The sequence below is a fragment of the Schistocerca cancellata genome, chromosome 5 (genome assembly GCF_023864275.1).
Source record: "Schistocerca cancellata isolate TAMUIC-IGC-003103 chromosome 5, iqSchCanc2.1, whole genome shotgun sequence".
Classification (NCBI taxonomy): domain Eukaryota; kingdom Metazoa; phylum Arthropoda; class Insecta; order Orthoptera; family Acrididae; genus Schistocerca; species Schistocerca cancellata.
The window spans coordinates 773,739,783-773,755,625 of record NC_064630.1 but is presented as its reverse complement, the minus strand read 5'-3'; the positions used below and the strand labels follow the sequence as shown (position 1 = coordinate 773,755,625).

Sequence of the window (15,843 nt, the reverse complement as noted above, 5' to 3'; positions counted from 1 at the left end):
GAGTTTGTTAGACAGGAGTGGAGACTGCGGGTGGTATGCAGAATACTGGCTAGGAAGAGAATACTAGAGAGAGACTGCTTTTGAGATGTATGATGATCAGGGTGGATATCCTATTGTTGTGTCAAGTGCTCAAGTGTTTTCCAGCAGGGTTCAAGAAGGAAAATAAAAAAAAAATAATAAAAAATCTTTGTGTGTGTGTGTGTGTGTGTGTGTGTGAGTGTGTGTGTGTGAGAGAGAGAGAGAGAGAGAGAGAGAGAGAGAGGGGGGGGGGCTGTGTTTGACGACAGAAATGGCGAAAAAGAAATGACATAAGTAAGAAGCAGAAGTTGGTAATAACAGTGATGTTATAGACGCATAGGAGAGATGTGTTCCTTGATTATAAAAGTAGGAGTAACAACCAAGGTCAGAAGCATTTGCCTATCGATGTTTGGACTTCAGATAGTTCTCCACATCTGCTTAGTGGAGACTTACACTAAGTCTCCATTTACTTTTTCAACTTGTACACGTGTATTGCTCCCATGTTGAATGGCATTGTGTTTCTGGCTAGGTGAGACTATGCTTAGTATACAAAAACCCTGATCAGAGGGGGAAGTAAACAAAAAGTTACAAAAATGATAACATCGTCCATACTACGAGGGCAGTTCAATAAGTAATGCAACACATTTTTTTTCTGAAACAGGGGTTGTTTTATTCAGCACTGAAATACACCAGGTTATTCCCCAATCTTTTAACTACACAACACTATTTTTCAACGTAATCTCCATTCAATGCTACGGCCTTACGCCACCTTGAAATGAGGGCCTGTATGCCTGCACAGTACCATTCCACTGGTCGATGTCGGAGCCAACGTCGTACTGCATCAATAACTTCTTCATCATCCGCGTAGTGCCTCCCACGGATTGCGTCCTTCATTGGGCCAAACATATGGAAATCCGACGGTGCGAGATCGGGGCTGCAGGGTGCATGAGGAAGAACAGTCCACTAAAGTTTTGTGAGCTCCTCTCGGTTGCGAAGACTTGTCTGAGGTCTTGCGTTGTCATGAAGAAGGAGAAGTTCGTTCAGATTTTTGTGCCTACGAACACGCTGAAGTCGTTTCTTCAATTTCTGAAGAGTAGCACAATACACTTCAGAGTTGATCGTTTGACCATGGGGAAGGACATCGAACAGAATAACCCCTTCAGTGTCCCAGAAGACTGTAACCATGACTTTACCGGCTGAGGGTATGGCTTTAAACTTTTTCTTGGTAGGGGAGTGGGTGTGGCGCCACTCCATTGATTGCCGTTTTGTTTCAGGTTTGAAGTGATGAACCCATGTTTCATCACCTGTAACAATCTTTGACAAGAAATTGTCACCCTCAGCCACATGACGAGCAAGCAATTCCGCACAGATGGTTCTCCTTTGCTCTTTATGGTGTTCGGTTAGACAACGAGGGACCCAGCGGGAACAAACCTTTGAATATCCCAACTGGTGAACAATTGTGACAGCACTACCAACAGAGATGTCAAGTTGAGCACTGAATTGTTTGATGGTGATCCGTCCATCATCTCGAACGAGTGTGTTCGCACGCTCCGCCATTGCAGGAGTCACAGCTGTGCACGGCCGGCCCGCACGCGGGAGATCAGACAGTCTTGCTTGACCTTGCGGCGATGATGACACACGCTTTGCCCAACGACTCACCGTGCTTTTGTCCACTGCCAGATCACCGTAGACATTCTGCAAGTGCCTATGAATATCTGAGATGCCCTGGTTTTCCGCCAAAAGAAACTCGATCACTGCCCGTTGTTTGCAACGCACATCCGTTACAGACGCCATTTTAACTGCTCCGTACAGCGCTGCCACCTGTCGGAAGTCAATGAAACTATACGAGACGAAGCGGGAATGTTTGAAAATATTCCACAAGAAATTTCCGGTTTTTTCAACCAAAATTGGCCGAGAAACAAAATGTGTTGCATTACTTATTGAACTGCCCTCGTAAAACATGAAGATGAATGAAATTCAGCAGAATATTGCTGTCATATGCAGCTGACATGGAAAGACAATATACGGAAATTTTTTATATCAACAGAGGTGATTTTGAAATTGTTATACCAATGTGGTCATCATCCAACAGGACATCAGCTTTGATTAATTGTTTCTACAGAGGATGATTGTTCTGCAGCCATATTGAAGCACTGCAGTGCAGGTTTAATTTTATGTATGTTCGCAGTGAGCAGAACACAAGCAAAATTTAGAAAACACATTCACATTTATCCACAAATGTTTTAAATATAAAGCTACTATCATTGATATAGTGTGAATACTGTACAGTAACAGTGAAATTTACAACCTCATGTGCTAACAATGGAAACATGTTACCTTACATTAATGTCACAGTCTGTGACAAAGCCACGAAACACTAAGGGCAAAAAATGCAACTTTTTGGCAGCTGAAGTGATTCTACCACTCTAATTGGCTTACCTAACCTACAGTAATGGAAGAGTGGTGTGATACAACCTAAGAACAATGGGAACTCCAGACTGGAATATCCCTGTCCAGTAGCTCGGACCGGCGTGCAAGTTTGAGCTGCTGAAGATGGCGGTCATGGGTGTGTGAGATGTGCTTGCTTGTGTGTGTGTGTGTGTGTGTGTGTGTGTGTGTGTGTGTGTGTGTGTGTGTGTGTGTGGTGTGTTTGTTTGTTTCCTTTTCTGATAAAGGCTTTGGCTGAAAGCTAATGTATAAGTGTATTTTTGTCGTGCCTGTCAGTAACTCACCATATTATCTTTACGGTATATTTTGATATTTTTGATTTTCTTACTTCTATATTTCCCAGCCACTAAATGGGGTGGTGATTTTTCAGACATGAATACAAAAATGTAATTAAACTAATATCCGAGCTCCTGCTAATTTCAACATATAATAATAAAACCTGAGTGCAACATAACACAGGTGTACTATCGAGACATAATAAGGTTAGTAAAAAGATGAAACAAGTTTAAAAATCTGAAAGAAGAGAGTTCTTGAGACACTTGGCACCTGAACTTCTGCCCTGACAGATTTAACGAATTTGTCATATTATTTCCAATCATAAACAACATCAGAAGATCCCAAAAACAGATTTATTTGAAAAATGATGATAAATAATAATGACTGGTAATATGCTTTGTACAGGGTGCAACACTGGAAATTTCTCATTTGAAATGCGCACCACACAGTGGTTGTTATTCATTGTTGTGTGGTGTTGACAGCATTTGAAAGGGTGGGGCCTAACATTTTTTGAAGGTTAGTTTAGTTGTAATTATGCAGTGGGTGAGAGAGGGGTGTGTGTTCACCATGGCGACTTAATTTTCAAATGGTCATTCGGTCAGCGCAACCCAGTGTGCATTCAGGGAACAGTTTAATATCATGCATGCTGGCTGTGTTCCTGATTGAAACTCGATTATTATGCGGGTGGTCATGGTCATGTGTACTGGTAGCATATAGAAAAGTGAGTAGACATGTATATGGGCACTGGCAGTGTGTATAAAAAGAAAACAGGACCTTCAAGAAACACGAGGGCACCAAAAAACTTTGAAAAAGTAAGGCTGGCAATTTTGATTTCCCCCACGAAATCTGCACACAAACTTGTAGCTGCTCTTGCAGTTTCTGATCACACAGTGAGATGAACTCTTCGTGAAAACTTGAAATTTCATCCATATAAACTGGCAGTGGTGTGCACATTTAATCCACACAATTTTGTTTCATGAAAAAATGCATGTGAAGCCTTGATTGAAAACCTGCCTCACGACACCCTTGTGTTCTTCAGCAATGAGGCATATTTGCATTCGTCTGGAAGTGTGAATTAGCAAAAGGTGATATTGGAGTGGTACGAATCTCCCGAGAACTTCATGAGCAGTCCCTACAATATAGAACTGTTTTGTGTGCATTATCAAAAATTGGCATTATTGGCCCATGGTTTTTAAAGAGAATGATAGGGCAGTTACAGTCCCTTCTAAATGTTATGTCCAGATGATTGAGGGTTTTTTTTCTTCCCAAACTTGAAGAAATGGTTCCAACAAGACAGCCCCATGGCTCACACAGCATAAACATCAGTGACACTCTTGCATGAATATTTCCCCAACTGTTTCATCTTTTTGTGGAGCAATCTTCAGTGGCCAGCACAGTCGCCAGATTTAGCCTCCCTGTAAGTTTTTCTTATGCGGCTATCTTAAATCTTTGGTGTATACCAGTCACTCTCAGACCCTGGGTGAGATGCATAATATTCATGCTGCTATTGGCAACATAGACATGCTGGTCAAGTGTACCAAAACTTCTGCCACTTTAAACGTACCTCTATGTAGAGAAAAGAGAATTAAATTAATATCACCAATACTTTCTGTTTTACAAAATGAGCAAGTTTCCACATCACAGCCCATATTATTTATCTGAAAGTGTAATGTAGTTTCAGTTGATTTTGTACTGTATGTTGGAAATTTTCAGATAGTGTAATATAGCAGCTTTTTCATCCTGGATCAAGTAATATATCAGAAATACAGCTGTGCATGGCTTTAGTTTGGTGATGATTATTTTATTTTACTGACAACTATGTTTTTTAATGTTGGAACAATTATATGAATTTTGACAGTGCATTTTACTTCTGTTTACACAAATAAAAGTGTAAAATCTTATTAAAGTGCATCTTTTACTGCAGTGCTCATGCCATAACAGCAGATATAAGTCTTGATGAGACTATTAAAGCAGCAGAATTTTTCATGTCTGATGGTGTCATCATAACAGGTTCTGCTACTGGAGAACCAGTTGATGATGATCACTTTAAAGGTAAGTTAAGTTTTCCTGGTTCCAACAAGTTATCTTTAAAGAATAAAATAAGTCAGTATGTGTAAGAAATTATAAAAGACCTGAATGTTTCTTTCAAATACCTGAACGAAGAAGGTGCTTTGTAGTTTGCTTTGAGTAGTGAAGAAAACTGTTCCGTTAACTCGTTGTGACTGCATTGGCTTTCGTGAACATTTGTTCAGTCACATTTTTACTCTGTAGAGTAGATTTGCTGGGAACATTTCTCACTATCATCACTACATATAAATTTGTATGGAATTTGCGGCAGTCTGCAGAAATTTCCACATATCAGTTAAATGAAAATGAAGTTGTTATTGAAAACGGATTGCTCAAAATATATTTGGTAAGTTATTTTTACCCACAATGTTAGAGAGATAAAATACCTCTCACATCAATAAATCAAACAGTGCAATGTGTCATGTGACCATAATGTTTTCAGAACTTTTATTGCCTGTCTGAGTGACAGGTATGCGTAGGACAGAATGAACATGATCTTCACATATAAATCAAAACCACAAGCATGGGGCAAGATTGTTAGGTATGGGACTTAAAATCAGTGTGTCAAGGGTATACTGTAGATATTGACTCAGCTAAATCCACTGCTGCCAGCTTCAACTGCTTGTGGATAGCTAGGGTTGCTATCAGATGGAAGGAATATTAAGAGTTACTCTATTGTACGCAGGACAGGGATGAATGATCATGGCTCTATTAAAGTAACAATGGTCACCAAAGACAAAACATTAATTAAAAAGGATCAGAAGAGAATTTCTGTTTGGTAGGATTCCACTTAAAACATGAACAATTAGTTCAAATCTATCAAATGCAGCACTGTAACTAAAGCTCAAACACATCATAAATTGCTCTGTAAATAAATAAGCAAAAAGCAAGGTGTAGAATGATAGCCGATACCCAACGTGGCTTAATGATGTGGAAACAAAACCTCTACACTCCCTACAAAACAGTATACTACAAGGGAAATGAAAAAGAAAAATTAGTACCATTAGTGAGAAGGGGTATCCATGCAAGCTACAACAGTTTTCACTGTCATAACCTGTATCTGGTTCCGGACCTATGTAAAGTCTACGAAGGTATCACAACCTTCCATCACATCTCTTGTGGATCAGTTTGGTGCTGAAATTGAAGGCATGAGATAAAGATGAAAAATTCAATACTGCATTTTAAAATACACTCACATTTGAGGATCCTGAACAGATAGTTCACAATGGGAATATATTAGGCCCAATGTCAACAAATAAACATGATAACATGATTTCTTTGAGGATGCAATAAAAAAATGGTCATAACTTCTTTAGTAAAAGGAGGAGGAGATTAGTGTTTAATGTCCCGTCGACAACGAGGTCATTAGAGACGGAGCACAAGCTCGGATTAGGGAAGGAAATCGGCCGTGCCCTTTCAAAGGAACCATCCCGGCATTTGCCTGAAGTGATCTAGGGAAATCACGGAAAACCTAAATCAGGATGGCCGGACGCGGGATTGAACCGTCATCCTCCCGAATGCGTTTAGTAAAAGATGTAGGCTGTTGAAACTACACAAATTATTCCAATCCGAAACAAAGTGGTGTCTTTGAGTTTTTTTTTTTGCAAAGAAAGGCTGAAGGCTGTCAGTTGCCCACTGAAGGCAGAATATGTACAGAGATGTTACCAATGATAAGAGCAATGTGTAAAAGTACGCAAAGAAGTTTACACAAGGGGTAAGACAAACAGTGTCTTGTGAAATCATGAAATAGAACTGCTAACTTAAACTGTCAACTAGTGGATGAGAGTATGTGCACAGACAGATGATGCACAACCTGTAAGTTTGCTGTTCAACTGAACTGTGGGAACCATGCTTACAGAAATGGTGGAAAGCTTGGAGGGTATCAGAAACTGTGTGCAAAGTGTGTACCTTGGCAGTTGACACCTGATCTGAGGAGTGATATGATGAAAGTCTGTTCTGATCTGATTGAAGCATTTGAAGACAATAGGGCACACATTATACCAGTGTAATGGCAGGAGATGAAATGGACTGTAATGTTTGTGCTCCGAAAACAAAGAATCAGTTGAGAGAAGTACTAGGCCTAATAAGTTTAAGAGAATACAGTTGGCACAGCTACTCACGGAGGCTGTTCCTTGGGGAGACAAGTGCGTAATACGCCTTGAGTTTCTCAAATTCAACTGTGTCCTTTCTGGCATATCGACAAGCGACAGCACGGGAATGAAGAATGCAAGAGCAGAGGAGGCTGTGAGACGACATCAGCCAGTAGCCTGCTGACTAGGATGGCTTCACGACAGGAGCGGCCCCTATCCAAAGAGAATATAACTGCCGCTCCTGCCAGCCTTGGCCGGACAATAGAAGATGGACACTAGTGGAGCAGTTATTAGTGATTCATATCCATTGCTTACATGGAGACTGTATATAGTGAAGAACACTGACTTATTTGCATGTCGTCTATCGCTTGTGACAAAGTATTGTCTATTTTCTTTATTGCAATAAAAACTATTAATGTGATTTGCTTGAATTGCTGTATAGCTATCCGAGAAGGCAGTGCCCTTTAGGCACCATGTAAGAGACAAGTGGTCAGGACCTTACATTGATGACAAGGATGTGATCAATAAGAATGTAACATCAAGAATGAAGTTCTTGCATTAGGAAGGGTATAGAGTTAGGATGTATTATTTCGCTTGTACTGTTCTAATTTTGGTGTTAAAGTTATCATTAATTTCATTTCTTCTATCCATTACTTTAGTCTTCCTTCAGTTTATTCTCAATACATATTTTGCTCTTGATAGACTACTCATTTCATTACACAGGTCCTGAAATTCTTCTTCATTTTCATTGATGTCAGCCATGTCATCGCTAATGACAACAGTCTCACTTCTGAACCTTTCTTATACTTTTGCCATTGCATCTTTGATATATATATAGGACAGTAAAGAGACAGTAGAAGAAATGTAGGGTTCTTCCCATTCATCTCTTACAGGGTGCTTAAAGGTTGCTGCCTTCTCAGATAGCTATACAACATCCTTAACATCAGGTGGTACCTTGAGACAGAATCAATTTTGAGGAAGAGATTGCATAAGATTTTGAAAGTGATCTCAATTCATTTAGATGCTGAACAATTACATAACTGTTCAAAAGAGAATGTTTGGGTGATCCTGTACAGCTGAGATCAGGTGCTCTCTGACTCGTACCAATTTGTCATTAATTATACCAGTCTTTGGGGGAACTACTTGATGATTCACACTAGATGACAGTGGCGGTGAAGAAGTGGATACACAATCCACAGCTGATATTTTCAATGAAATCGTTTCAAAGTGATGAAAGAACTTCAATTTTGTGTAGGGGCACTCCAACCAAATGTGAAAACTCAACTATGTAAAACATTTAACAAAGAAGTTATGGCCACTTTTAAATTCCTTTGTATACCAGCAACAGAATGCAAACAGATTAAGAACATTACTTAAAATGGAGCAGTGTCTACATAGCACAGAAATATTTTAGAATTTTACGTTTCAGCTGCAAAGCAGTCGGCAAAAGGCCCAGTATTAATTGGCTCTGGAGTAACAGATGAAAATTTCAAGAAATATATGAACTCTGATGGATTGATTGTTGGTTCACATTTCAAGAAAGACGGAAGGTAAGTTGCAAATTTTATGCCTGCATTGTAATACAAATGTTGTTTCTAGTTACAGTGGCAACTCACATATAATTACACCCTTACTCCCTATTTTATAACTTCTTCAAACGATGAGGCTGAGTGTCTGCATGTCCCCAAGTGTAATCATATCACTATCAAACAGAGAATGTTTTGTCCTCACTGTTATCATTTTTATGGTTACCCTCTCAAAAGTGATTACCATACAATGAAGCCAGCAGTATTCACACACTGTACGCAATTTTTGTAATGCAGCCATATTCTGCCAAATTTGTTAAACCAAGCAGCTGCTCTGGACCAGTACAGAAATTCTGAGTGAAGAGTCAAATTCTTCCTTTCACTTAATTTATTGGCACAGTAAAGTACATGCTGCAGAAAATGTTTTGCTTGTAAGACACCCTTGTAATCATTTCATGGTCTTAAGGCAGGTACTTTGAGGGATCAGCTGTTTGTTGGGATTTTTACAGGTTGAGATAAGAATTTTTATGCAACTTTAAATGACAGCATTTTAAACTTTTCTTTTTAACTTTTTTATTGCTCTATTGCAATTTTGGCTTTGTGCCATTGTTAGGCATCTAAAAACATAATAATACAACACAGCAAGAGAAACATAATAGGATAACAATAATATCTATAACCAGTTTACAGTTCATTAACATTCACACATTTACAGGTTTTGGTGTCAATTACCACACAGAAACAGGTTAAAAATAACAATGTCCCTGGAAGGCTTTGTCATGCTTGATGGTTTGTAAATGAATCGATAGCTACCTAAGTCAGATATAGTGCTGTGCATTCAAACTGTTTACAAGCACAGAATCTCATTGCAGCAAGAATGCTTACAATAGAGTTGACAGCTGTAATCAATGACACATGTAACATGGTGTATAAACTTGTATCATTCTCATGCAGGTAAAAATGCAACTGTGGCTGTTCAATGCCAGTTGATGTGGACACAGAAAACAACATGGAACATGTATACATTTAAGAATTACTAGTCAACAGCACATTATCAGTCATCATATCCCACCTTAGTGTGGACTAAAACTGCTTTTGTCAAGAAGTAAGAGATCAGGCTGCTCTTTGGAGCCATTATAAATCTCAACTTCCTCCAGAACATTCATTAATCTACTTTCCTCCACCCTCTGCAGCACCTTCTAAGATTTCTCAGTGATGCTGATATTGATGACTGTAATTTTGCAGATGTGCACTAAATGAGGATTCACAATTCCTGTAAACAGTTTTGTTTTGTGGAATGTGTGCACAAATGACAAAATGGGGGAAACAGCTGTTTCAGATTATCTACCTGCCCTACCACATTCAGATTTCTGACATTACACACTCCAACTCATAGAACGTTACACTTTCATTGGAACTACATGTGACAAAGCACCTTACAAATTAATATGACACTATTGATTCTACTCAATGTATGTTGACAAAAAGTCTTAGCCTGTGTTGTGCCCTCACACCACCCGGCTCATAACAAAAATTGGCATTTTTACTCATGCATTGTTGATCTAGTGCAATAATAACTAAACATCTAAAATTGTATTTTCTTGTCTCTCTGTTACTGTTTGTAATAATTCTTAACACTGTATGTGTTGATGGTTGCAATAACATGACAGTACAGAGGTTTGTGAAAGGAGGGGAATGGGGAGGTGATAGATTGATAGTGTCTGTTTACCAACTGTCGACCAAACATTCTAAACCATTAAATACCCAGGGGATCCAATTGGAGTGATATAAGGTGGAATGACCAAATGAATCATACCATTGCAATATACAGGTGAATACAATTAAAGTTAAACTTTCAAGATGATGTAGAAATAACACCACTGGTCAGAATGACGTCAAATTTCGACGGAATATTATCAGAGAAGGGGGAAAATGTATGGCAGGAGAAAAAAATTGCGTGAAAATTGATCAATAGATGGCACTGTATATTTCAGAGTATGTAAATGAAAACGTGCTGTGTACACGGCTTTTCCTCCTTTCGCATCTGTGACATTTTCCATAACTGTCTCAATCCAGGATCAAGCTTTGCTTGTAAAACTGTATTACAAGAATGATGACTGTGCACATGTTGCTCTGTAGAACTTCCAGACACTGAAGGGTTTGCAAAAAGGCGTTGGTCCGATGTCTGCTGTGGGCCTGGAGAAAATGATTTGGGAATTCGAAAAGACAGGTTCTTTTGATGTGCAAGGGAAACGAACTGTTTCAATGTCAGTGGAAGCAGGGGCCACAGCAATGCAGGAGGAGACGACTGGTGGTGTGCAAACGTTTAGTGCATGGAGAATTGCCGGAACATTGGACATACACATGAGCAGGTTGCGTGAAGTCTTACAAAATATCCTTATGGGCTGTCCATTGAAAATTACTCATGTGCACGTGTTGCTTCCTGTTAAGCTGCCAGCAAGAGAGGCCTTTGCTTTAGAATTTCTTGATAACATGGAAGTGGACAAGGATTGGCTGTGGAAGATTTAATGGACAGACATAGCCCACTTCCATCTGACAGGATTTGTCAATACAGAGAATTTTTGAATATGGGCAACAGAAAACCCACACGCAAATCAACCAGTACCACTTCATCCTGAAAAGGTCACTGCGTGGTTCAGGTTTATGGCATCATTTATCATAGGGCCATATTTTTTCGGTAAGACAGGTGCTTCCGGTCCTTATCTGTACCGTCACTGGTAAGCTATGAGTGACTTTTATGCAACCACGTTATTCCAGCCCTCCAAGAGCTTGGGTGTGTGGGTGGGATTGTTTTTATGCAAGATGGCACAGTTCCGCACATTGCAAATCCAGTTAAGTAGCTGCTGAAGCTGCCATTTTCGAAACGCTAGACTTATCAGCTGCCATTTCCGTACAATCATGCCATCCAGGTCACCTGATCTTAATCTGTGTGACTTCTGGCTGTGGGGCTGTCTGACAAATGTTGTGTCCAGTGTTCTGATTGAAAACTCAGCTGCACTGAATGCACACATTGTGCAACGCATTCTGAACGTGACCCCAGAAACACTTCGATCAGTTGTGGAACATGCTGTTTCTCGATTTCAACTTGTTGCACAAAACCGATAGGCAGCATATTGAACATGTTTTGTGCCAGTCACACGGAAAGTAATAATCCAATTTGATTTTGATTGGTGTTTTTCATGCAGTTTTTGGCCCCAGGACAGTTAAAAACCAATGTGATTGATGCTTTTTATATGGTTTTTGGCCTCAAGCCAATTAAAAACTGATTTTTCCCATCCAATGTGATACGACCTTGCTGTGGCGGATGGGCTTACGTAACTTACAGTATCACACCTGTACACCCATGCACACTGAGTAGTACAGTTTGTTTATACCTTAGGCATTGTTGTATGAGTCATTTGTAGTCTACCACTATTAAATTATTATGCTTACAGCACCATCTATTGCTACTTTTTGTAACTATTTTTTTTTCTTCTGCCGTAAGTTTACCTCCTTCTCCAATAATCTTGTTGCAATTTTACATCATTGTGACCAGTGGTGTTATTTCTACAGCAATTTGAAAGTTTAACTTTAATTATAATGACCCTGTATATTGCTGAGCCTGGGATCTTTGGGAGTAATTTAGAAGAGCAAGCATCACAAGAATGCTATACAATCTCCAGTGGGAGATGCTACAGGATATGAATCTTGAAATCATCTTTATCACACTGGGCAACAAATTTCTGCTTTGTGATCCAGTTCTTTCTACTTATGACTGGTTTCTTTTGCCCTAAAATAAAGGAAACTCCATTATACAGGGTGTTACAAAAAAGTATGGCCAAACTTTCAGGAAACATTCCTCACACACAAAGAAAGAAAAGATGTTATGTGGACATGTGTCCGGAAATGCATACTTTCCATGTTAGAGCTCCTTTTATTACTTCTCTTCAAATCACATTAATCACGGAATGGAAACACACAGCAACAAAACATACCAGCGTGACTTCAAACACTCTGTTACAGGAAATGTTCAAAATGTCCTCTGTTAGCGAGGATACATGCATCCACCCTCCGTCGCATGGAATCCCTGATGCGCTGATGCAGCCCTGGAGAATGGCGTATTGTATCATAGCCGTCCACAATACGAGCACGAAGAGTCTCCATTTGGTACTGGGGTTGCGTAGACAAGAGCTTTTGAATGCCCCCGTAAATGAAAAGTCAAGAGGGTTGAGGTCAGGAGAGCGTGGAGGCCATGGAATTGGTCCGCCCCTACCAGTCCATCGGTCACCGAATCTGTTGTTGAGAAGCGTACGAACACTTCGACTGAAATGTGCAGGAGCTCCATCGTGCATGAACCACATGTTGTGTCGTACTTGTAAAGGCACATGTTCTAGCAGCACAGGTAGAGTATCCTGTATGAAATCATGGCGGTGAATCGAGGAAGTACAGTACATACTGACGAAACTAAAATGAGCTCTAACATGGAAATTAAGTGTTTCCGGACACATGTCCACATAACATCTTTTCTTGATTTGTGTGTGAGGAATGTTTCCTGAAAGTTTGGCCGTACCTTTTTGTAACACCCTGTATAATAGTTATGATTTGTACTTACAATTAGTGCATTGAGTTTCTACAATTTCAACTCCCCAATCTGTCCCCCATTTTGTAACAATACATTTGCCCCAAACTATTACATTATTATTTTATTCATAGGTTAGAAGGCTGAATGGAGTTTTACAACATCAGAAAAGACATTATAGAACTGTCAAAGGAAAAAAAAAAGAACTTTTTTCATGGATCAAAGACTTTTACACTTCCTTAAAATGGATGTACAGGTAAACCACATTAATTGACAACTGATACTGTAGTCTAACTCAAATACAGCAGCTTCAAAGCGAATACTCCATGGTTGACCCTTAATTTCCTCAATTTGTGATTACAAATGTAGAAAACAATGAAAAATAAGGACTATCACAAGAATAAGTGCTACTGTGACAAATTATTCAGTAAGAATTTTAAATACTTTTTATTAATATTAAAATCACATCTGTAACACTGCAAATGTATGGAAGCATTAGCAATTTACCGAATGATCAAAAAGTCAGTATAAATTTGAAAACTGAATAAATCACGGAATAATGTAGATAGAGGGGTACAAATTGACGCACATGCTTGGAATGACATGGGGTTTTATTTAAAAAAACAAAAAAAAGTTCAAAAAATGACCGACAGATGGCGCTTCATCTGATCAGAATAGGAATAATTAGCATAACAAAGTAAGACAAAGCAAAGATGATGTTCTTTACAGGAAATGCTCAATATGTCCACCATCATTCCTGAAAAATAGCTGTAGTCTAGGAATAATGTTGTGAACAGCACTGTAAAGCATGTCCGGAGTTATGGTGAGGCTTTGGCATCGGATGTTGTCTTTCAGCATCCCTAGAGATGTCAGTCGATCACGATACACTTGCAACTTCAGGTAACCCCAAAGCCAATAACTGCACGGACTGAGGTCTGGGGAACCTGGGAGGGCAAGCATGACGAAAGTGGCGACTGAGCACACGATCATCACCAAACGACACGCGCAAGAGATCTTTCACGCGTCTAACAATACTTTTTTTTTTGTTCTAATAAAACCCCATGTCATTCCAAGCATGTGTGTCAATTTTTACCTCTCTATATACATTATTCTGTGGTTTATTAAGTTTTCAAATTTATACTGACTTTTTGATCACCCGGTATATGTAAATAGTAGCTTAGCGCCTGCTGCTTCTATTGCATAGGCTGTATGGCCTGAACAGATTTCTATTGTTTTTCTTTAATTGAATTTTTATTTTTTTCACAAACTGCAATACCTTCTAAACTTATCATGCTAATTAAGACCATATAAGCATGGGCTTGTCCAAATGTTCTTCTGACCAAATAGCAGTTCTTGTAACTGAAGTCCAAGGCTTTTGTTAATTACGCCTTATGCGTTCTTGTGGTGATATTTCATTAGAAAGTTTCAACCACTAACATACTTCTTTAGATGTAATCAAAAGTGAAATACAGTTTTCATAGAATTAGCTTTAAATTTTTTTAATATAATGAAATATTTTCTTAAATATTTTCATCCATTGTTTCACCCCCTTAGGGGTTGAATTTAAAAACCAGTGCAACAGGTATTTCTTATTTCTAAGGCAGAAGCCAAGTACAAATTTCAAAGTTTTGTTTTGAAAATGCTTTCATAATGAAATAATTTTGTAAAACTTTTCCCTGCTCATTCAGTCCATCATGGGATTGAATTTCCAAAATCACTGAAATACTTTTTTTTTTTTTTTTTCAACCAAGAATTCAAATACCAATTGCCTCAAATATAGCTTTAAAAGGCTTTAGTAAGTTTTTAATAATGATTTATTTTATAAACAACCGTCACTCTCTAGTGATTGAATTTCCAAAAATGCTAAAACACACACTTCTTTTATTTTTGAGTGAAAAACCAAATACCAATTTTCGTAGCTCTAGCTTCTAAATTACCTTAATAGAGACATGTTTTAAAAAGGCCTTTTACCCCCTTAGGAGTGTAATTTTGAACAATCCCTTCTTAAATGATGCCTACAGTATCAGATCCACACCTTCGTCATATTTCAAGTTTGTATCCTTAGTAGTTTGGGCTGGGCAACAATGGGTCAGTGAGTCGGGACATTTCTTTTATATGTAGAGACTGATTTGTTGCAATTTATTGACATGTGAAACATTAATGCTTGGAGTTATGAGATGAGCTGTACACTTTTAAACATTCTGTGATCATTTTGACAATTTAATTTTTTGCAGGTGGCAGAATGCTGTTGATCTAGAACGAGTGCAAAGATTCATGGAGAAAATAAAGCAGTACCAATGATGACTTCACTATTATAAAAAGAGCTGTCTTATCATCACTGAACATTATATTTCCATGTTATACATGTGAATAAACATTTGAATACTGAAGTTCCTTTTTTATGTGACCAAACCCACTGACCATAGTAGGCATAGGATTTACAGCTGTCTGTCTCTGAGCTTTTACATCAATTTGGAAAGATTTAATAAGTGGAAACTCTTTTATCAATTGGTGCTAAAAAAATGGCTGACAAGCAGAAAGCTACATAGATGGAAATTTAAAATGGTTGACACATAAAACAAATACAATTAAAACACAAGCTTTGAAAGATCATTACTACTGTCTTACCATCAAAACGTAAAAATCAGGTAACCAATTTATGCCAAAATAGGACCTCCTCTTCCTCCTGTAGGCATTTCCCACTTGTGGCAGTGGTCAACATTGAAACAGGACTGTCAGAACCACCACTGCGATGTTTGCATTACTCTAACTGCCACTGTTCAATCTCCAGGCCTCTGTTACATGCTGCATTCAACATGAAGCTGCTGTCTGTATTGGA

General features: G+C 38.7%; 1 protein-coding gene across 2 annotated transcripts in view; it reads left to right on the top strand.

The window, feature by feature from the left end:
• Window positions 1-15,394, top strand: part of LOC126188966 (uncharacterized protein F13E9.13, mitochondrial) — a 53,113-nt gene extending 37,719 nt beyond the window's left edge. The window contains exons 5-8 of one of the 2 annotated variants that reach the window (XR_007537888.1): window positions 4,667-4,794; window positions 8,329-8,449; window positions 13,139-13,260; window positions 15,239-15,394. Coding sequence is in view for 1 of the 2 variants with exons in the window: in XM_049930727.1 (XP_049786684.1) it covers window positions 4,667-4,794; window positions 8,329-8,449; window positions 15,239-15,305 (316 nt within the window). In the remaining variant the exon portion in view is untranslated. The remainder of the gene's footprint in view (window positions 1-4,666; window positions 4,795-8,328; window positions 8,450-13,138; window positions 13,261-15,238) is intronic. The other variant, XM_049930727.1, reaches the window with a different exon arrangement.
• Window positions 15,395-15,843: the final 449 nt, after the last annotated feature.